Raw genomic sequence first — 23,426 nt, 5'->3', positions numbered from 1 at the left:
TGATGCAAAACCGGCCCCCAGTAACAAAACTAGCCCCCACTGCTGAAAAACCAGCCCCCACCCTTCCAGCCGCTTGAGGAAACACCCAATGCCCGCTACGGCAAGTCCCCAACTCACATGCTACAGACCTTTCTCGCTTCTTAGTGTAGTAGGGAAAAAAGGCCTATGTGAGTCGTGGTTAGTACGGTTCCTATAAAAGTTTGCTTTTGCATTGGAGAAAGGTGGGACTGTTGGACAATGATGATAAAGAACTCTTATGCTTATATCTCTATTCAGAAATGCATGGACTTTCAAGCGTCTAATGATGCGACCACAACCACCAGCACTTTTGTAAAGGCACATGGTGCTGTCGCCAGTCCAAACATTTTGTACTATGTACTGATCATGGTGGAATCCCAGCACTACATTGAGGTATTGTCTGTGAGCTAGAAGAATCGGAATATGGAAGGTGTCACCCTGAACATCCCGCTGCACCATCCAGTCTTCAGAATACAGGGCCAATAAACTTACCTCGGGGACAGGATCTTGACCTATCGAATGTGCAAATTCAGACGGTGACGATTCGGGATGGGTTTGAGACCTCCAAGAAGTAAAGGGAATAGAATGTGCCCTTTAATCCAGCGGCACTACCTCTATGGGCCCTTTGTTCAAAACTGAGACGTGCTGAAGAGCACCTCCTGGAGGAAAGGAGGAGGTTTAGAGGAAAGGCCAGGAAAGCTAGGGTGTAGCTCTTTTGGATTAGCTGGATGGCCCAGCAATCTTTGGTGGTCACCCCCCCAGCGGAGGCAAAAAGTGTAAAGGGTGGAAATCGGACAAGTACGAGGAAGCATAACTTTCAAAGGACGGGGGCAGACTGCATCGCATCTGCAGCTATTATTTGTATCCCTTACATCGAGTCCTCTCCCGAACGGAGCTTTACAGCTGCTGAGATGCCTGAAGAGGCTTAGAAAACCATCTCTGCTGGGACTGCACCACTCTGAAATAGTCACAAAACTTGCAATATACTTGGTGGAACTGACATGCTAGAGAGGCCAGGATAAACAAGTGAGTTGAAGCTCTACTTTTTTGTTTGAAGTGCTCAATTGAGCAATATTCTTTCTCTCCAAACAGCTGGTTGAACTGAAGGACATGTCCAGCAAAGTAGCTTTTACATCTCTAGAGAAGCCAGCGAAATGTGTCCAAGCATGCCAGTACAGCATCACAACTGTGCCAACGGACCGAGCAACTATCTGCATAGCCTAAAAAAAGTTTCTTCTATGCAGCAGCAACAGGATCCAAGACAGCCTGTTTGAACGGAAGCAATAGCTCTGATACAGAGGAGTAGAGTTGCAAGATCCAAGTCATAATGTTAGACTTTGCCTCCACAGATACCAAGGTCACTTTCCAAAGCTTAAACTGCTTTTTGCATTAGTCCCAAATGAATAAAACTTCCTCTGAGTTGGGGTCAGAGGTGTACAGGATGTTCTTTTCTGGTGAGGGGCAGAGACCTCTTATATTTTGAAAGTCGATTTAAAAACCAGCATCAGCATGATAATTGGGAAGGAAGTTATAAGCTTCTGAATTTCCACCAGGTCTCTCTTCACACCGATGACAGTTCATTTGTATACTCTCCGACTATGCTTCCTGGCCTCATTACTGAGGGGTAAGTGTCTGCAGAGCCCTTTTCCCCAAGTCAGGATCACAAGCCTGCCTTTGGAACTCTTCAGAGCATGAGGAAGGGAATCTTTAATTTTCAATCACTCTTAAGAGTACGGCTTCAAGAAAAGGCGTGGAGTCTCTGAACAGCCACAAAACCGATTCATTGAGGAACAGGGCTTCTGCTTTCTTTTTTTTGAGGGCTCATCCATCCTATTAAAGAACATTCCCTTTCAGGAGACTAGTCTGCAGGTCAAGGAGATCATTCAGGAATCTCCCTGGTTGCCTTACCCAGTAACAATTTGGCCTCCTGCTCGCTTTTGGCCTTTGGGTGCATGTAGAACAAAACAAATTGCAGGTCGTTGAACTGTGTTCTTTTCCAAGACACCACAAGCAGTTGCCATGTGGATACAAAAGGGGCATCTTACAACATCAGCAACAAGTAATGAAAGCTGAATGTTTGGATTAGAAATATGGCCTAGTTGCTGTGTAATGCAGAGAAATGTGTAGTGAGAGCGAGTTCCGGACCAGCATAGATGAGATGTGGAAAAACTAGAACCAATGGTAGGTAGCAGGTCGGGTCGCGACCCAATATATTCTGGTATAGTCATGTCTGGAGGCATTGTTAATGGTTGGAGCGGCATCCCACCTGGAAGTACTTGAGACCTATTGCTATAGAAAAAGATTTCCAGAGCAGTGCGAAGCCTTGAAGGATAACTAATAAAGTTAGGAATCTGCAGGAAGATGTATCCATCAGACAACACAACGTACTGCAGGTAGCTGATGAAGGAAGGTTGCTGCTGGTGAATGCTAGCCTTAGTCACACCACACACACCCACCCACCCCTTCACCTATAACTGCCGTTCTTTGAGTCAGCAACAAGGTGATTTTGGAGACTAGAAGCAGTGATTTTTGGAGGGCACTCATCGGAGAAGGGTTCAGCCCTAAAGTACTTAAAGTCTGCCAGTACTGGGAAGGAGTAATCCAAATGTAGTTCTTGCTGGACACTTTCTTTTCTCTTAACCCCTTCAGTGCCCATGACGAGATAGTCTCGTCATGGAGCGCGGTTGCGCTGTGCCCATGACGAGACTATCTCGTCATGAACCCCGCCCGCTAATGAAACGCCCGGCACAGGGCGTGGAAAGGGCGGGGCACTGAAGAGGTTAAGATCAGCACTGTGTTTTTTCGTTTATTAATCAGGTTTACAAAACAAAACAAAAAAAACACCAAAGCAAAACAGGCAAGAGAACATGGGGTCGGGGAGTAGAACAGGAGTGAACGTGGGCAGGAGCAGACCCACACAGCATCAGGGGTGTAGTAGAGGAGACATGGATTTACTGTTGTGGGTAAGCAGGCTGTAGGGATCATAGGTCAGGCTGGGAAGTAGCCAAGTAGCAATGGAAACAGCCAGTGCACCACATTAGGAAACCTAAGGAGATGGAATAGGCCAATAAAAGCAGAGTCAAGAGTAATCAAGTAAAGGCTGGAGAAAGTAGGCTGATCATTATGTGGACAATGCCTTTCATGTCTGCACTATAATGCCTTTCATGTCTGCACTATAATGCCTTCCCTAATGTAATCCTGCCTTCTGACACAGTATGGAGATACATCCAGCCAATTTGAGTTATATTTCTCAACAGGCACTTATTAGTGTCCACTGGTTTGAGTTTGCACTTCTTAATTTCAGAGTAGAATTCCGATTTGGCACATTAGTATGATAACCAATAACACAAATGCTGTAACTGGATGCAGTCTAATACATTTGCAACTGGTCAGCTTTATTTTACAGACTTCGCCACTGATCAGTGAGGGAGTTGTAAAAATTGAAAACATTCTCCCTCTAGGTTCAGAAATGCACTGCAGATCTAGTTTGAAAAGGCATCTACTAACACTTTGTGTGGATTGAAAGACCGAGTTGCATTTGACAACCACTTCATTGACAGAGAAGGGCATTTCAAGTCTAAACTCTAGATGGAGAGGACCTCAACATCGAGAAAATGTTGTTGGCATATGCTGCCCTATAGTCAATTCGGTTGCTGGAGAGGTTCACCATATGCAAGGCCACAACATTGACTATGTAAGTCAGCAATTTCACACTTCTGAAAGACCTGTGGGGTATCAAATAGGATGCCACCAAGTGCCTGGTTGGAGGCAGCTTCTCCAGACTCTTTTCATGGGGCAGGACACATAAGGAGTCTGCTCCAAGAATTTAATTATATGGTTCGATCTGGCCCAAAGTGAACACACTCGCTCATCCCAGAAGTCAGCATTGAATGTCCTTGTATGTAAATAGGGTCCGATGGAGATGGCCTGTATTTCTTTTCTATGTAAGGAGTTAGGACCCTGGATTTTGATTGGGTCCAGAAGATGTATTTGGATACGTTAAGGATGGAGATAATCATTGGGAGATATTGAATTGTGCACTCTGTGCACGTAAGTGTCTCCACTAGGAAGTCAGTTGGCTATTCTGTAGTGCGCATGGTAAGCTTGTGGTACTCAGCCGCTCTTTGGGTGACATTGTGGTATGAGGATGTGTCATCTAGAGGTGACACTTTCGTAGGTATTGGCGGCTCCATATCTGGGCCAGGCAAACCACATCATAATCATCCCAAGGGTCAGGGGTATGTTGGGTATCCTGTGTTCCTTGGGAGTCTGTGTCCTGTATCTGCCCCTCTTCCTCCTCTTGTGGAGAGGGTATCTGTGTTTGTGGTGCCTCTGGGGGGGCTGAAAAACATTGGACGTTTGGCCCCGTGTTCCTGTGACACTTATTTTGGTGGAGGCTGTGGCAAGGATTCATCCTGAGCCTGCCTCTTGGCATTCGCTAAGTTTTTACTGCATACATTGCTGCTGTCCCTCAAAGACCATGCCTTGTTCGGTTCTTGCTCTCCAAGTACAATTCTTTTGTTTCTTTGAAGAGGTGTTGTGTCCTCAAACTCTGTGTGGCTTGGAAACCCCATGGTTGAGACTTTTCTTCTGTTCAGAAGTGTGTTTCTTCCGATCTGATTATTTTCTTGAGGTAACAGCTTGTTTGGCATCCTTCTGTGCCGATGCCGATTTATGCTTTGGTTCCGGTGTGCCAGTTGGTGCAGACTTATGCTTAGGTGCTGGTGGCTAAGTCGACAGACTTATGCTTCGGTAATTGCGAACTGTCAGAACCGTCCCCCGTGCTGTGGCCTGTTAGCCCATATGGGATCCAGAACATTCGCTTCCCTTCTCTGCTCCGAATTGAGCTCACAGTGGTGGCCTGCACCAAAGGGCTGTGGCACACCATGGTGTGGTGGGGGTGAGTCTAAGATTTTCTTTACACGAGGGACGACTGTACTGACGGTAAGTGTATCTGCAGCCAACACATGCTATGAATATCTGTTTCTTTAGCCCAGCGCATTCGCATTTGGGCATATTGGCTTGAGTGGTTGGTCTAGTTCCTATGGATGCCAAACTCCAAAAATGTTCTAAAGTCCCAACTTTTCAGAGTTAGAAGCCTAGTTAGAAACAACCAAGGGTCCCAGGAACTCAGGACCAGAACTTGGGGGTCAGACTCACTCCAGCAGAGTCCAGTCCAGGTGCTACTGGTCAGCTGGGCACTTCAGAGAAAAAGCCTCTTGCAGCTCGTTATTTTACTGTAGCCACACAGGAGGCCTGCCTACTAACACTTGGTGTCTACGTCTTTGTCCTGGGTACAAGTGGGACCAGGACCAGACTTACGGGTCTCCTCATAGGTCTCAAACAGCTGGTGCAGTCCTCCTACTGTTCTTCCATAGGTCCAGTGAGTGCGAAGAGGATAAGGTCTAGTGGGGCCATATTTATGGTTGGCACCAGCTAGGTTGCTGGGGGTGACGGAGTCTTGCTTAAACAATGGGTTAAAAGTTTCCCGGGGCAACCCGGCTCAATTTTTGCAGTATTTCCCATTTGCCCTACTGTTAACAATTCATCAGTGAAGCTTACTCCCAAAATCCAACATGGGAAACCCTTTCCTACCTTGTGCAAAGCATGTGTGCTCTTTCAGTGGTGTGGGCAGGGAGGTAAAGAGTCCCCTCCTCTGTGGTCACTCAAATGCCGCTCTGTTGGTACCTCTGCTATCCACTGGCTTTGGTGGCCAGCCTGGGTGGGGGGGAGCAAAGTTTGCCTTCTCCAGCTCTCATTTACATTCACTTGAAAAATGCCAGATTCCCTTTACAAATTAATGAGGTTCCTTGGTCCACCCTAACTGGTCTTTCTGCAAAGGCAAGAAACACACTTTCCCACACCCAGGCCATTGTTACTGTCCTGGAATCAGTTCTCTTTAAGATTTAGCACTGACTGGGCAGCTGCTGAAGAGATAATGCAAATTAGCCTGTAGGAGCTTCAGACAGGGAAAAGGTCAATGTTGCTACTCTAGTTTTCCTTCTAAACAGCCACAGGCTTCCATAGTGAAAATAGCTTTTGGGGCCTTGTCACTGTCGGGACATTACCATAAAATTTGTACGCTGCCCACTTTTTAGGTCTCGGCTCGAAGGCTGCGCTAGCGCAGTCTCGATCCGAGATTTAATGACTTGGAGAAGAGGGGCTTGAACCCGCCCCTCTTCTCCCCTGTTCTCCATTGGCTGGCCTCTTGAATGCTGGCCAGCCATTGGAGAAGAGGTCCGTCATTCCGATTAGGCCCCGTCCTTTTCGGATCGGGGGGCGTGTTTTTTTCAACAAATCTAATTATCTCCTCCAGCCAATGGCAAGAGGAGATAAAAGCAAAACACGCCCCCCGAATCCGAAAACGCCACTGCGTTTCTCCGAGGCATTTCTGCTCTGCCTCGGAGAAAGGCAGTGGTGTGCTTGCCTTTTGCTCTGCCTTGTTCAACGGTGTCTCAACGGTGAACTCTTCAAAAGCTGTTTACGAGAATTACTTCTCTGAAACTCCCAGTATATTTCAAATACTCCTTTACCTATACGGAATATGTATACAATAAGCGTCCATCCCCAAAACCTGAAGATATTAATCCTCTGCACTCTACAGACGCCAGAAATTCAAGGGCCACTTCCGTACAAGACGTGACACCTACCACACGTAGTACAGAGAGGGAAAGAGGACAATGCGTTCAAGAGGAAGTTTGCAGGGCGTGGTTTCGATAGTTTTAATCGGCATTTTAAATAGGAATAATCATCCATACGTGTATAGGCTAACGTTCATAAATAGTGATAGCAACCTCGCACTTTTAAGAAATAGGTGAAAATAGATATGTTTACACCGACATGTGCTTGTTTTTTCCCAGAAGATTTAAATTATGTATAATTGTAGAAAGCAATACAGTTTGACACATTCTGTTATATATTTTGCCTGTTTTTCGAAATTCTGAAGAATTCATTACTACGTCATTTTGGGGTGAATAGCTTTATGTTAATCGAACGTTCTATTTGTTGGGTTTAATGTGTCCACTCTCATTTTAGAATGGCGTCCGGGCGAGTTAAGCGTCGGCCTAGAGTGTAAATAGGGGATAGTCTTTCCTCTCTTTTCATTCTTAGTTGGTTCAACAGTCCGTCTCTGTTTACGTGCAGCAACCCACGTACTACACGGGAGTGGGACTGATAACGCCCAATGATGAGAGAGCATGTCATCGAATCAAATGTAACAATAACACAGAAGTTTTAATACACGGAAACATGGCTTTTGCCACGCCACACCAGAGTTATTCAGTGAACTGGTTCTGTTGTGCCCGAGTTTAAAATGGCCTCGTCCACGTGCGCAATAAAAACTTGGTTACCCTGCGCGAATGGACGTGGTCGCCATGGTTACCACGGTGTGTGCATATGGTGACCACTTCACTGCGTTTGGGAGTACACGAGATCGTGTGACTATGCCATGCCTTTGGAATGAAGTGATGTTGCAGCGAGAGCTCTTTTCAAGACGTATGCAATTCAGTCTCCTCTGAAATAACCATGCAGGAGCAGGGCCAGTACAAACAACAACCATGGTGAGTTCCCCAACGAAAGCCCGCAGAGACCGGTGCACGAATTTTCTGGAGGGTGAACTTTTAAAAAGTCTATAATCATTATGACTACATAGCTTCATCACCTCCTGAACAAAGACTTTTAAATGCTTAATTTTTAGTGATAAATGCAAAGATCTAGAAACAACGGTGCCACTTCTGCTTTGGCTGCCAAGATCAATGTGTATATGTCTAGATGTATGTGTGTGTGTGTGTGTGTGTGTGGTTCTGTGTGTGTGTGTGTGGTTCTGTATGTGTGTGTGGTTCTGTATGTGTGCGTGTGTGGCTCTGTGTGTGTGGCTTTGTGTGTGTGGCTCTGTAAGTGTGGGTGGCTCTGTAAGTGTGGGTGGGAGGCTCTATGTGTGTGTGTATATGTGTGTGCCTCTGTGTGTGTGGCTCTGTGTGGGTGGCTTTTTTTGTAGGTGGCTCTATGCGTGGGTGGCTCTGTCTGTGTGTAGGTGGCTCTGTGTGGGTGGCTCTATTTGTGTGTGGGTTGCTCTATGTGAATAGCTCTGTGTAGGTAGCTCTGTGTAGGTGGCTCTGTGTAGGTGGCTCTGTGTGGGTGGCTCTGTGTGGGTGGCTCTGTGTGGGTGGCTCTGTGTGGGTGCAAATGCAATAGGTCTCGCATTTGAGAGAGATTAAGCTATTGACATTGTAAATAACAATGCCGTTTCTTTAAATGTTTTAAAAACAAAAACATAAACAAAAATAATGTCATGAGCAATGCCAATAGCTCTAACTTTAACAATGCCGAGACCATTGCATTGTAAATGCTTGTTAATACTGTGCACCCTACCTTGTGGGCTAAAAGGTAGAGATAGGGGTGAATTATTCATATTTAAAAGGGAGGTCATTTCCTGTAAAATTTTGTTACGTTGACAGGTCAGGCTGCAGGTTTAAAATGCAGCAGTCAGGCTACATTTGTAGGCCTAATGCCAGGTTTTCTCTGTCATAGTAGTGGATGGCACATTAAGTGCTGCAGTCCATGGGTGCATTTCCGCACCATATACTATGGCCATATAGGAAAAGTAAATATGCCAGTGAGGAGTTAACCAATCTTACCACATTTTAGCGGTCAAAACATATGCATTCCAGTGCACAGAGTCAAACACCAGCAACATCATTCCGAAAAAAAGCCGGTAATCATGCAAAAAGGTCATTTGCGAACACCTGGATACATCATTGAGCACATCCCAAAGGACTACAAAGTCTTCTCAACCACCGAAACTTAGGGTTGCAAAATGCTTCATGCTTAAAATAAAACAAAATTACTCTAGGCGAATGATTAGGTATGACGTATACTGAGTCACAACATTGGGACACAGGCTAAAGGTTATACTCTGGCCCAATTTGCAGACATCATCAAGCACTTTATGGATAAAATTGAACACACCAACAGTATCCTTAGAATGAGAATGGCAACTGTAATACCGTGAATGCCTCCGAGTGCCGACAGAAGGCATCTGTAAACACTGGAGACAATTGCTAGTTGTCAATATCTCAGAAAAGCCTGAACAGTATATAAATGTATCTCAGTAATACAAGACCCTTATTAAACCTAAGTAAAGACTTGCCGAGCCACAACATGCACAATTTTGGAATGTGCAGTAAAGGAAAACTTTGAGGGTTTGGGCACTTGCTGCCTTAGTAAATGTGGGCCATCCTTGAGTGTCCGTACCGGATTCCTGAATCTTGGCACAATCATCTAACCAAGATGTATTATGCCGCAGACAATTACAGTATTAAACCCTTTCATTAGTAGATACATTTCCTTAGACGGTGCCTAACTTACTTAGAATAACCAAATTGCTTAAAAGCACCAGGGCTTCAGCACAAGAAGGAATCTCGAGCCCAGTGATAAAACAAAATTGCCTAATTTTTTAGAACAGTTACCTCTGTTTATTTTGTCTCTAGAAAACCAACCGACGGAGACAAAGTACCCTGCATCTGATCATCTCACATCTTTATGAGATTCTGCATCAAAAAAGGGTTACAAAAATATTAAAATGTCTGGAGGAAACTGTAGAAGAGGTAAAACTGACACGTGGCTGGGGTGACTGCCACAGGACACTTAATACTGTTGACCAGTGCAGCTTGTTAGACTATATGCATTTCTCAAATAGTACTCTGTCTGGTTGAAGATGTATTTTCACATTCATTTGCAAAGCACAAATGGGCGGGAAGGTGTAGATACCAGCAACATACACCTCGTGAACTGGCTAAAGCAGTACATACTGTTTGTGAGTGATACAAAAACTACACAGTGTTGACATCAAACGTGCATTAAGCTGTGCGGTTCAATCTTTGCGGCGCAGAGAACGGAATACGGTCAAATGGGAGGGGGGGGGGGGGGGTGCGATATGCATATGCTAGTGATATTCCAAAGTGGTGTATACAGCTCTAACGGTCAAATCTTGGGGAATTATAGGGCAAAATTATTGAGTGGCATTTAGGAGATGGGGGGCAAGAAGTCAAGCCCATTGAATTTCGAGTGGTTAGAAAGATTCGCAGTAGTCTCGTTAATTTCAGCACACAAAAAAGCCGCACCGACTCGTTGGTAAGCTGCAGTGTCAAAAAACAAAAAAAAATCTGCAAATTCTATTACTAGAGACCAAAAAACATCTGTGTGTCTGTAATACGTATGTATATCCAACTTAATAGCTAAAAGCTTAAGACACTCCTACAGCCTTGTAACGTAATATTTTACTTCTGCATACAACTTAGGTTACTCCTTTTTCCTGCAGAAATTATGCATGAGAAACTGAAAAACCATTCATTTACATAATAGAAGAGGTACAAAATGTTTATATGAATTCACGGAAATACAAAACCAACCAGTAAACCGAAACCAACCTTGATACATGGCTTGTGCCCCTGTCCATGCAAAGAGACTTGCAACAGCATGAGCTCTTAAGCGCGCTTCAATCTGCTCAGGGAGGCTGGCTGCCAGCAGTCTATCCCGCTTCATTTTGTCAGTCTGCAAATGAAACTGCGTGTGCCCATAGCAGCAAGGATCCTCGATCTTCGAGCCTGTAACAAGATATGAAGTATTTTTTCAAGAGTACGTATTTCTTTTTCATTTATAATTAAATGAAAGGTACACCAAAGCATTGCATTTCTTATAACTTTTTAATTCTTACAATGATCCCTCCTAGGATAGCCTTTGGAATGTGCAAATAACACGGCAACGTCTTCGTTCAGAGTCAGGAGTGGGTATGAAAGAGCTTGAGAAATCCGGAGCCGACAAGATAAATTATAACATCATTTCGCACCAAGTTCGGCGGCATCCACCGCCCAAGAATCCCTGCCGTCACCGCATCCAAATGAGCCCTTCAGACTGAGAGGAAAGGGGGGTGGGGGGGGATTGCAAGTGGTGTTAAGGGGGGGGGGGGGGGGGGGGGTCTCGTGTGGGGCACTGGATCTATAACTACAGTACCACAAAATGAACTTTTCGCAAATGACATTACATGAAAACGAGCCTAACTCCAAGTCATTCATAAGAAGCTTCACGTTTACGTACTACCTGGACTAAACAATGCATTATTCCCTTCCCTCTTGTTAGAGCTGGAACATTTCTCCCATTTAGTTTTTTTCTCAACTTCTTAGACTATCGTGGGTCTGTGATGGTGGTGCTGCCTGGACATGGTGCCCCAGACAGTTAGCAGAGGGGGGAAAATCTAGTGCAACATGGCTGACTCCGGTGGCATGATACATATTTAAGATTCCACTGCCCGCCTGCTAACCGGCAGCACAGGATGCAGGCCAACTCCAGAAAGTGAAGGTAGGTAAAGTAACAATGTGTCTTGGGTTCATGCCTTCTACCCATATTCCATGGGAGGGGCAACATCAAGTATAGCACACGTCGTACACAAAGGTGGGAGAGCAATATAGCTTAGTGTTAGGTGCTGGGGTAGTGTCTACCAAATCATTTGAAAACTACTCGTCTTGTAACATTCTGCTCCCTCCATCGGATTCCTTGTATATCATTTACTCCCCCCCCCCCCCCCCCCCGCCCCCCCATAAACCGGTGTCTTGTATTTTTGCCAGGTAAAGCCCTTTGTTGTGTAGCCTCGTGTTTCTCGGTGTGTAGTTAAATCCTGCCTTCCTATCCACAGCAATACTGCTTTCATAGAGCCAAAACAAAGAGCCTTGGCAAGTTATAGTTTGTTTTTCAGAAAAATACAAAATAGCATGAACGAACCAACAAAGCTTTCAAATGCAGGGTGCTGTCTGCCGTAGTGGGGGTATTGGCTCTGCTATCCCTGTGACCCCTTTTACTGCTTAACACAGTTCCTGTAGCAGCAGTTGTGGGAAAGTGCCCTCTTTCTGCATGGTTGCCCCCACTTTTTGCTGAATTGCTGATGTGCTTGGACTGAGTTTGCCCTGCTAATCAGGTACCCAGGGCCTATGTTGTTTCCCTAAAACTGCATTGAAGCATAAACCCAATTGGCATTGCTGGCCACAGGTCAGCCCCTGGTAAATGTTACCACAGGTACTCAGGGCACTGTGACCAGAGAAGGCCTCTATGGGCTGCAGCACTTATTGTGCCACCCTTGGAGGTCCTGTACCCTTATACACACACACTGCATGTTTTGGTGCAGAACAAGGCGAAGAGTTGACATGGCACACATCTGTGTGCCATGCCTACAACCCACTGCTCTGGCATAGATCAGCCACTGCTCTAGCAGGGTGCACTATACCAGTGGTGAGGGTACAGGTGTATGAGCCCTGTACCCCTACAGTGTCTAAGGCCATTCTTAGACATTGTAAGTGCAGTGCTGCCATTACGAGTATATGGTGCTGGGAGTTTGTCATTACGAACTCCACCGCACCATAATGGCTACACTGAAAACTGAAGTTTGGTATCAAACGTCTCAGCACATTAAACCCACCCTGATGCCAGTGTGGGATTTAATGAAAAATGAACACAGAGGGCATCTTAGAGATGCCCCCTGAAAACTAACCTACCACAAGTGTCCAGGCTGAGTGGCTGCTTCCAGCTGCCACCACCAGACATGTTTCTGGACCCCTGGGTCGAGAGCCTGATGCTCTCTGGGGCATGAAACAATGCACATCCTGGGACGAGGTGCCAAGCCTCCTCCCCCTGGATGGGCAGGGTTCAAGAGGGGGAAGCTTCAAAGGCTTGCCGCCTTTGTGTGCTTCCCCAGGCCACCTGCTGCTTTCAGCTACTGGTCCCCACTGGTTCTGACCCCCACTTTGGGCGGGAGAACCGGTGGGAAAAACAAGTGAGGAAGAGAGATGTGCTCACCTCTGCCAACTCCACCACTCAGGTGGGGGAGGCGAGGCAAAGCACAACTCTCAGTTACTGCCATCTTGCAGATGGGGGGGGCGGACTGAGTCAACCAGGGACAGGCTCATGCCACCCACCCACCCACTGGAAGGTGGCATAATAGGAGGTGTAAAATTATGACTGTACCCACCCCAAAGGAAGGGACCCATTGGTTTCTGCCTTTTACCTACCTGTATCACCCCTAAATATAGTATTTAGGGGCACCCCTGAACCTTGCTTCCTCAGACAAGAAGAAACTACAAGGAGTAACTACAAGGAGAAGAAGGACCGAACAGCCGTGCAGCAGCTAACAAGAGGAAGACGCCCACTGACTTGGCCCCAGCCCTACCGGCCTGTCTCCACCTCGAACCGGCTTCTGAGAAATCCCAGGGTGTCCTGCAGCCAGCAACCTCAAAAACCCCGGAGGACCTGCCAGCCTTCAACCCCAAACACTGCATCTCTCGTGAACACCGGATTTGTTCATCTGCAACCACTGGCTCCGGCAAGACACCGCAAATCCGCCCGACTCTGCCTACTCGAGCTCGGGTCGAGGACGGCTGGTGCAAACACCACAAGGAGGTCACCCCGGCGATCCTGACCGGAGATCCGGCGACCCCTGACCGGCCTCAAGCCAAAACCTACTGCGTAAATCCGGAGTGTCCTCCCAACCGCAACCAGGAGCTGGTAAGAAGATCCGACCCCAAAAGGCACCCCTGCACCCGATGCCCCATGGCCTTGGGTGCCAAAACCAACGATGCCTAGCCAACCCCGGACATCCCAAATTACCTCTTGAAGTGGTGGTCGCACCCAGAAGAACTTCGTCCCCAAGGCTGCAGTGCCTTTGGAAACAGGAGGTTCCCCATTGCAAACAGGGTGCCCGACGTCGAAAAAGCACCCTGCACCCAGCCGCCCTAGTGACGCTGAGGGTGCACATTCAGTGCTACTTTATTTCCCAATTTGACCCGAGCTGAAGTCCAGGTGCTTTGCTCCCACAACCAAGTGGCCTGCTTGCCAGCAGCAACAAACCATAAGCCCCCTATCCCGCACTGGATAACATTGGGCCTCAGCACTCTGCACCCGACCACCCTAGTGCCGCTGAGGGTGTAACTAGAGTGAATCTTTGACCCTGGGGGACCCCCGAGTCTACCCCCAGAACCTCAACTCCCACTACCAAATACTTACCTCAAAACCGATAACACTATTTTCCTCCGTAGGATAACATTGACTGTTTTTCTTGGAAAAGTTTCTAAGTGTGAAGTTTGAAAACCTAAAGAAATTCTTTAAAATTGCACTAACAAAAATGATTTTACTTACCTGTTTGCAGGAAATGTCCCAGAGTGGTATCCAGGTATACTACTCTGGGTAAGAAATGTAATCTCAAAAGTAACTTACCTGTAATTTTACTGAAAAGCCCATTCAAGTCTATGTACTATATTTATGAAGTATTGCATTTCTCCGATACCATACTGTAAGTCAGAACAAAGTGCATACACAATTTCAACTCAAACTGTTTACAAACTGTATTACTACTGTGAAGTGTTCATTGCTCAACTGTGCCAGGCATGCTTCGTTCTAGAAACTGAAATAACTAAAAGAATATTTTCCTACAAAAAAAATTGGTCCAAAGTTCAGGCTTTGAATGTGAGAATTCATTTGCTGACTGAGTCCGCACAACAAATGCTCAACACTGCCCTCTGATACTGCATTACTGCTCGACCACACTACCACAAATCGAGAGTAAGGTTCTATCTAACTTTACCTCTGCCTACCTTTGGAGTTCCACTGGACACTGTGCACACAATAACTTACTTTGGTACATTATATACCGAGCCAGCTTCCTACAGCAGTGCTTTGAATACACTGCTCTAGGCAGAAGTAAATTGATACACATTTTCATCCCTTTCTTTCCCACATGCGCATGTAGACATGGACCCACTCATTCAGCCACCTGTTAGCTCGTAACCCACTTACCTATTCACAAACGTGAGTCACACTACATTGCAGTCTACCACCTACTCGCCACAAATCCAAATGACTCAACCCTCCCTACTTTTTCACCCTTTCGATTTCCAATATCAAACCAACACCAATAAATTACACACATTCAGGTAGTACTTAAGCCATACAAAATACATCATTTGTCCTATACAACCACTTATGAATCTGCATGCACACCCCTTCACAAGCCTATTCATCCACATCACTGGATGGAAGAGTGGCTGATTGGCAGTCATCCATATCACCATCAACCAACCAACCTATTTATTAATCCACTTAGTCCCAGACAAACACAGACCCCCCCCTCCTCCCCCCCAAAGGCGATACAAGGCAAGAAAGTTTGGACCAAGTCTGATACTCCGGTACCAATACCATCATCAAAAGAGATTGGTCGGATATTCCTATTCATACAAAAGCCTAAAGCAATGGTCACACCCTTCAAAGACCACAGATTCCATTCTACAGACACTGGAGATTGTTGCTGTGCATAGACTTCGTAAACCTCACTAAAGAACCTTTCAGGTTTCAGAATAAGCTGCAATGCTACATCTCAAACAAGCATTGGCATAACCAATAGATCTCGGCTTTGGGACCTTGCAAGTGTTTAGCCATGCAACAGTTGATGCTGTTGCACCAAGGATATTGTGCTGGATAACTAAACACTTATAAGGTCCCAAAGGCGAGACCTATTGGCTTATGCTGAAAAATTAAACCTGCTCCATACATAAACCGATTGCAGTCATGACAGCAGAGAGGTGTACGTTTGGGACGTTTACGAGACCATTGAGCTTTACTAATGCCCACTAGACAACCCTATGCTGTGAAAAATGTAGAACAAAAACAGACTCTAGAAAGTGCGCGCCCTTTCAGTTTTAAAAGAGGTATTACAAACGAGGATCAGCAACACTCTCTCTATTTCTAATGTAGCACGCACTTTAGCTGCAGTAAATAGGCATGGAAAGCTATGCACCGCGTTGCCTACCAGGGGCAGAAACTTAGAGCCACTGCTTTCTCCTGGACCGTGGCCATAGGGGTATCCAGCAGTGTGCTCGGCATAGGTTGCACGAGTGTCTCCGTTACGCCTTAGGAGCACCCCTGCAGAGCGCGCAGGTTACATTGGAATAGAGCAGCAGAAGTGGATGATTTTACTACTCCCAACACTTCAGTCCTCGGTTGGAGGAGGCGTTGCTGTCTGATGTCATCTTGGCAGTTTATGACTATGCGGTGTGCTTCTTTAGAGCAGTGACTCAGCCCTGGTTTTAACTGTAATCTATTAATAAATGAAACAGGCTGGGGAAGGTGGGATGGCGAGAGGCTTGTGTTTTCTAATAAAAAAAAGTTACATTTATTAAAAATAATTCAAACAAAATACTATGTGCACAGAAAAGGGAGAGGAGGAAGGACGAGGGAGGTGGTCAACATAGCTAACAGGAGGGGGGCTGGAGTAAAGTCAACACGGGTAATCTGTGAGGCTGAGAGCAGAGCTTAGAATGCAAGCAGGAGCAAAGCCATACCACCTTCAAGGCGGCATCAGAAGGCAAGGGTGCAGAGGGTGGGAAGGTTAACCTGTCCAATCAGCACAGGAAGCACCGGCAGCAGGCTCGTTGTTAGGGGGAAGGTGGGGCCGTGCGAGGCCCGTGTATTTTAATGAAAAAAAGTATTATCCCCAGCTGCCACCCTGCACAGACAGCGAGCGCCCCCGCCCCCGAGGTGGAGGATGCAGGATACTCTGGCACTTCTGCTGTGGGCCCAGGATTTGTGCCTCGCCCCCTTAACACCAGGCCGGTTTTGATCCCGGGCCAGCCAGCGGGGCAGGAGGATGTGGTGCTTCATGGCAAGGTAGCTCAGTGGGCTATGGCGCCTGCCTGTAGAAATCCGCTTTTTAAATGAGTTCCATTGATAACTGCAGAAAACTCAGACCTCTCACCTGCACCTGAAACATACCACACTGCCAGGGTTGCCACGTTCCCAAGAGAAACATACCGGCCACTTGTTGTCGGGTTAGGAGTCTGTAAAGGCCCGGGCATGATACTGAATGGGACTTTAAACAAAATCGTATATATTTATTAATAGCATCACTTTACAGCCTTCGTTTCCTTTATTAGCCCCGGACCACTAGCACCTCTGTAAAACACATTTAAAAGTGCGTTCTAGTCATGTTTGCTGTTTGAAGTATGTACAGGCAATGGGGAAAATACCGGCTTTAGGTGATTTTGCTTTTTTTTGTACCTTCCAAGACGTTAAAATTCCGACGGTGGCTGTAGAAATCGGCCCGGGGGCAACCCTACACACTGCTCGCTAGATGAAGTGATGGCTTGATGACCTGTATCAGAATCGTCACGTATGTATTAGCCTGTTCGCAAAGCCATCACCGCTAGCATGGGTAATAAACTTTTGGTTTAATATATGTGTGAAAACGGCTGCATTGAGGTTTGGGTGGAAAATGGTCATATTGCGAGTGAAATGGCGGTTTCCAAATAATGGATCAATTAACGGCTGAAATTTCGGAGATAAAAAAAAGTAAACCGCGCCTACGTTTCACAGAAGTGGCCACCCACTCTGCTGGAGCTGTCTGACACGTACGGGGCAGTGTTGGTAGAGAGTGCCAGTTGCTAGGGCACTGTAACACAAACAAAAAGCCACAAGAAAATCAAGCATTGGCATAGGCAATAGGTCTCGCTTTTGGGACCTTATAAGTGTTTAGTTATCCAGCACAATAACCTTGGTGCAACAACATCAACTGCATGGCTAAACACATAAGGACCCAAAGGCGAGACCTATTGGCTATGCCAATGCTTGTTATTATTTTTGCACCGGCAGGGACATTAAAATACCAGTCATGTCGGTAATAAACGGCCAGGTGGTAACCCTAATCAGGACAGAATTAGGCTGCAGAGGACTCCGCAACTTTATAGACCAAAACTGAGGGAAAGATGGTCTGTGGGGTTTAGACATCTGAATCCTGATCGACAGCATCGTGTCTGTTCCAATACTGCGGTAAACGCATTCTCAGTGGTTCCCAATGGTGATGTGCAGCCAACCCACATGGATCTGGTGGCAGGAAGCCCCGTTGACACGAGCCCTCTTTCCCATCCTCTGAATGTTTCATCGAGTTCCGGTTGCCAACTGTCAATGCTCTGCTGCAGGAAATCTGCTGGATGGGAGAATAATACAGCTCTATTTGAAAAAGCTTAATTTCCAAAAGCCTGCCTGTTACGTCACCGGAGACTCACAGAACAAATGGAACACAATGGTTGCCCAAGCAATAATGTCAACGCTGTTTTTCATGAAGAGCTGGTCAGTGACTCAACAGGCGCTTTGCACGTACAAAGTATGAATGGGTGTAGGCCGTCCAGATCGCGCATGCTCGCGCATATCCATGCACTCAATTCTAACCACACTCCGTGGATATGTAATACCTCCCGGAGAAATGTCAACAGGCTAATAATCATTACTCACTCTGACTGACTAAGTGATGTAGATAGATGTCAGAAGTTAGATGACAACATCCGAACCTTCAAAACAAAACTACTCTCCAGAATACCGAACCAATTATTCACGGCAGCCTTGGAAGCCAGCGCTCAGTGACGTTGCTCACGGGGTAGAACTATGTCGGTGGCACATACTGAAGTTGTAGCCAAGTGTGGATTCTTAGCCAACTCTGCCTTTGGCACGCACAAAACGTGAAGTGCAATGGGGGTCATGGGGCCAACCAGGGCACCAGTCCTAAACAAGCCACCTGTGACGCTGGGCCATGAAGAGCCAAAAAACCCCACCGCTTTATTACAAGCGTGCTGAGCTACAAATCCGAGCTGCCAAGGGAGGGGGTGGAAAATGGTGATCACTTTCGCGGCCGCTTTGATGTGCTCAGTGGCCGCGCAGCTCAATGAGAACATCAAAGCGGCCGCAAAAGTGATCAGGCAGGCTGACAAATGGTGCGCGCGGCCGGCGCACATGCACTGTATTTGGAGGCCTGAAAAGCACTAGTTTGCACTTCCAAATCCCCTGTTTACTAAAGCTCTCGCCAGAGCAGTGCTAAAGCGCTGGCTCAGGCGAGACCTAACAAGCGCGCACATCTCAGCCGTTAATGAAAGAGTGTGGCGGAAAGGCAACGAACGCAAAAGCAACCCTGGAAAATCGAATCGCAACCCCTTCATCACCTTGCCAAGCCACCTCTACAACTTTCACAGCAACGGATCCCCTTTCGTCGGGTGCAGCAAAGATGAAAACTCCAGACAGCGGAAGCAAAGACTATGATGCAGTGCGCTTGAATTTTCTTGCGCCCGCTTGTTATTGGCATTTACTAAACTCAGCCTCCATAACTACCGTAAATGCAACTGGTAGAAATGAAACGCCTTCAACGTGCCCAGGCCTCGTCCGCTCCTTAGATTAGATGGCTTTGTGTTCAGACGGTAGTAGGCTACACTGTACGGGCCAATGGGTTGGAAAGAGAAGTGTTTTTAAACGGTGGAGAATTTACCAGGCAGGTACGAACGGTTCATAAAACAGAGGAGAGGAGAGGAGAGGAGAGGAGAGGAGAGGAGAGGAGAGGAGAGGAGAGGAGAGGAGAGGAGAGGAGAGGAGAGGAGAGGAGAGGAGAGGAGAGGAGAGGAGAGGAGAGGAGAGGAGAGGAGAGGAGAGGAGAGGAGAGGAGAGGAGAGGAGAGGAGAGGAGAGGAGAGGAGAGGAGAGGAGAGGAGAGGAGAGGAGAGGAGAGGAGAGGAGAGGAGAGGAGAGGAGAGGAGAGGAGAGGAGAGGAGAGGAGAGGAGAGGAGAGGAGAGGAGAGGAGAGGAGAGGAGAGGAGAGGAGAGGAGAGGAGAGGAGAGGAGAGGAGAGGAGAGGAGAGGAGAGGAGAGGAGAGGAGAGGAGAGGAGAGGAGAGGAGAGGAGAGGAGAGGAGAGGAGAGGAGAGGAGAGGAGAGGAGAGGAGAGGAGAGGAGAGGAGAGGAGAGGAGAGGAGAGGAGAGAGAAGAGGAGAAGGGGAGGAGAGAAGAGGAGAGAGGAGAAGGGGAGAAGAGGGGAAGAGGAGAGAGGAGAAGAGGAGAGAGGAGAAGAGGAGAGAGGAGAAGAGGAGAGAGGAGAAGAGGAGAGAGGAGAGAGGAGAGAGAAGAGAGGAGAGAGGAGAGAGGAGAGAGGAGAGAGGAGAGAGGAGAGAGGAGAGAGGAGAGAGGAGAGAGGAGAGAGGAGAGAGGAGAGAGGAGAGAGGAGAGAGGAGCTGGTGGCACGCAAAGGTAGCACTTTGAAAAGCCCCTTACTAAATGTCTCACCAGACCTGCGCATGCGCTGGCTCTAGCGAGACCTAAAAACGCCCTTGTTCCAATTAGCTATCCCCTTCATCTCTACTACCCTCCTACTTGCCTCAATTGCTGCTACTTTTGGTCTAGACATCTTAAGTCAAGAAATCCTATTGCCAAATGATCTAATTTACCCTCTGGCATGCGTGCTATTTAACAACAACCTGCTTTTCTACGTGACAGTTCTCTTGTTTCTGGAGTAGTCATGGCTGCCTAAGGCAAGGTAAGTGGAAATGAGTCTTAGGATGCATGTGGGCAAGCATCTGGATTGCTTTTGGTGAGGTCATTAGATGCCACCAGCTTAATCAACGAGAAGTAAATTCACACTGGGAGGTTACTGCGGAGGGACATCGACTACCGGTAGGAAGAATGGGGCTAGGGGCCCAGAGATGAGCTATACACAGGGAAGCGGTTCACGCACAGACCAGCAGTAAAGTGAGTGATACATACCACTGTGTAGCCAAAATTTCTCTCACTCCAAAGAGATAGTATGACAGGCTAGAGATCACACTAGAACGTGAAAATGCTATTAACAAAACCATGCCCATGTTAGGGGTAGATGATCCCACCTGTGAAAATACTGTATACTGATCAAGTATTTTTGAAGTGGGAGCTTCTCCAATAATTATAAAAAAGGCTATATGTGCATGACAAAATTAAAAGAAAAGGTGTCGAGATAACAAGCGTTAAGTGTATCAAACTTCTACAGACTACAAAAGGATGCTACATGGTCACTATTCAATACCTTTTACTGTTCCACTCAATCTTAACATGGGCACCGTAATGCCACCCATAGCCTACTGCCGCTCTGAAGGCAGGCACTTTGGAAAAGGTAGGTGCAACAAGCTTACACTTGGTGCATTTGCAGTGAGAGAGGGTGGGCATTCCAGTATTATTCTGATGAGCAGGTTGTCCACAGCTTCGCCCAGCACCGACATGAAAGCGGTCTGGCCAGTAAGGAAAACTTGATGTCTGCTTAACAGCAAAATGCTCATTTACAAGACAGTATTAGTGTTAATGCACATATGAGATGACTATCTGCATAATAAGCATCACTGCATGGTGGGACGGTAGTGTTCCCTACATGGTAAGTCAGTGTGTACTCCTACCCTGGGTAACTCAACTGCATGGGAAACTTTGCACGGAGGTCTAAGCATGTCCACAGTGATTCCTAAATGTGAGACAGTGCCTCTTTTGGCATGGTTAGACACACACTTTTTGACGGGAAAATTATGTGCTTTCGATTGTAGTGCACAGGGCCCCTGCCAACCAGGTCCCCTGTGCCAGTGCTTCTTCCCTAAAACTGTTCCACAATTGGCCCTTCAGACCCCCTCTAAGACCCTAGTAAACGGTACCTGGGTACCTACGGCATTGGGACTGAAGAGGGTCTCCTAGGGACCCCTCACCTATGCCATGAAGACTGCCATTGCAGCATGCATGTCCAGATGTAGGTGCAGACAAAACCGACAAAGTCGAAAAAGCACACTACCTGTGTGCTTTGCCAACCAGCGCTGCCTAAGGTATAGGTAAGTCACCCCTCATGCAGGCCTTGCAAGCTCTAAGGCAGGGTGCACTATAGCTCAGTTGTCTGGCATATCTGCATGAGCAGATGTGCCCCAACAATATATGAAGATGGTGGGACTTAACCAATCAGGGCTAGGGCTATGCCCCCTCCCACAGGAGGGCAGAATAATGGTGTACAAACCCCAGGTAAGGAACTCCTTGGTCCACACCTGCTACTCACCTGTAACTCCCCAAAATCTATTATTTAGGTGGCTCCCCCACACCCTGAAACTAGTTCCTGTGGACCCAAGAAGAAAAAGGATGAAGAAGACACCGTGCAGAGAAGACTGACGACACCCACTTACTTGGCTCCAGCCCTACCGACCTGTCTGCAGCTTCAAAGACGCTGTGAAGAGAATGACGCCTGTCCTGCAGCCAACAACCTCCACGACTGCCTGCCTTTGAAAAAGACCAGAACTTCTGAGGACAGCGCCACTGTCCATAAAAAAAATAAACACACAGGATTCTGGTGCCCTCCAGACCCATGATTCCTGACCACTCTGCACCAGACGCCTCCGGCCTGTGTCCAGGTGGCTCACCGACCGAGAAGGGGTTTCGCCAACGATCCTGAGTCCAGCTTTGGCCGATCCCTCCTGGACTCCATGACAACACCTGCAGTGTGATTCCAAAGGCTCCCCCCGACCGACTCCGGTAGGACAAACCTGATGTCAAAGGACACCCTTGCACCCGAACCTCCCGGGCCGTGAGGAGCTCGACTGACTGTGTCCCTGTAACCTACAGCATCCCAACTTACCTCTGATGTTCTTCGTGAATCCTCTGGTTTGACATCTGCAGCCTGTTTTCAAAACCAAGTTCCTCCATTCACTTGCATTGGGAGCTAGACCACTGACCTGGTCAGTGTGACTGCTTAACCCACGCAGCTCCAACACTAAGTGCTGCCACCTGAGCTCTCAGTTTTGCTGACCACTGCTGGGTGTTCAAGGCCCTCCTCCACCTGCATGCTCCAGCCTGCACTTCATCCCTGGCGGTCCAGTGGGAGAGCACTCAACTCTTCTGTGCCCTCTGTTCTCTCTCTGCACACTCTGCGCTCTTTTCTCTCTTTATTTCCTCTTTTCTAACTCCTCTCTCTGCAACTCGACCCTACCACGGCCAGGGACCCTGGTCCTCCAACCCGCCTCCGATACAACTCCAGCACCCTCCATGCTCTCAACCCCGGACGCTGCAACAGCTGCCAGCTTACGACGTTGAGCAACACCCAAGGCCCGATCTCCGGTCGTCACTGCCGCTGCACCTTCAGCCAACGATGGAACACAGCAGCATCCCCCAGCCTACCAGACATCACCGCTTGCAAACCACTCAACTGCATCCTCCGCAACGTGCGCTCCCTACACAAGCACGCCATAGAAATCTGGGACCCATGCCCCCGATGTAGCCTTCCTCACAGAAACCTGGACCAATGTCAACTCCAGGCCAGATATCGACACCGCCATTCCCGACTAATACAAGATCCTGCGGAAAGACTGCCCCACCCGCACAGAAGGAGGAATCGCCATGGTCCACAAAAGCGCCCTCTGCATGACAACCACCGGTCTGGCCGACAGTACGACCCTCATGAAGCACCTCTACTTCCAGATCCAGACCAACCCTAAAACAGCTCTCCGCGGAACCCTCATCTACAGGCCGCCTGGCCCCCAAAACCATCGCCGACCTCTTCATACCCCATGCCCTT

The 23,426-nt window shown here is 47.5% G+C and overlaps 1 protein-coding gene across 1 annotated transcript in view; it reads right to left on the bottom strand.

The window, feature by feature from the left end:
- Positions 1-23,426, bottom strand: part of MRPS30 (mitochondrial ribosomal protein S30) — a 66,024-nt gene that overhangs the window by 19,609 nt on the left and 22,989 nt on the right. The window contains exon 4 of the mRNA XM_085631223.1: positions 10,446-10,622. Within this exon, the coding sequence (XP_085487349.1) occupies positions 10,446-10,622 (177 nt within the window). The remainder of the gene's footprint in view (positions 1-10,445; positions 10,623-23,426) is intronic.

Source organism: Triturus cristatus, chromosome 2_1 (assembly GCF_964204655.1).
Source record: "Triturus cristatus chromosome 2_1, aTriCri1.1, whole genome shotgun sequence".
Classification (NCBI taxonomy): Eukaryota; Metazoa; Chordata; class Amphibia; order Caudata; family Salamandridae; genus Triturus; species Triturus cristatus.
Note: the sequence above shows the minus strand (reverse complement) of the source record. Positions and strands in the feature narration are given on the sequence as shown.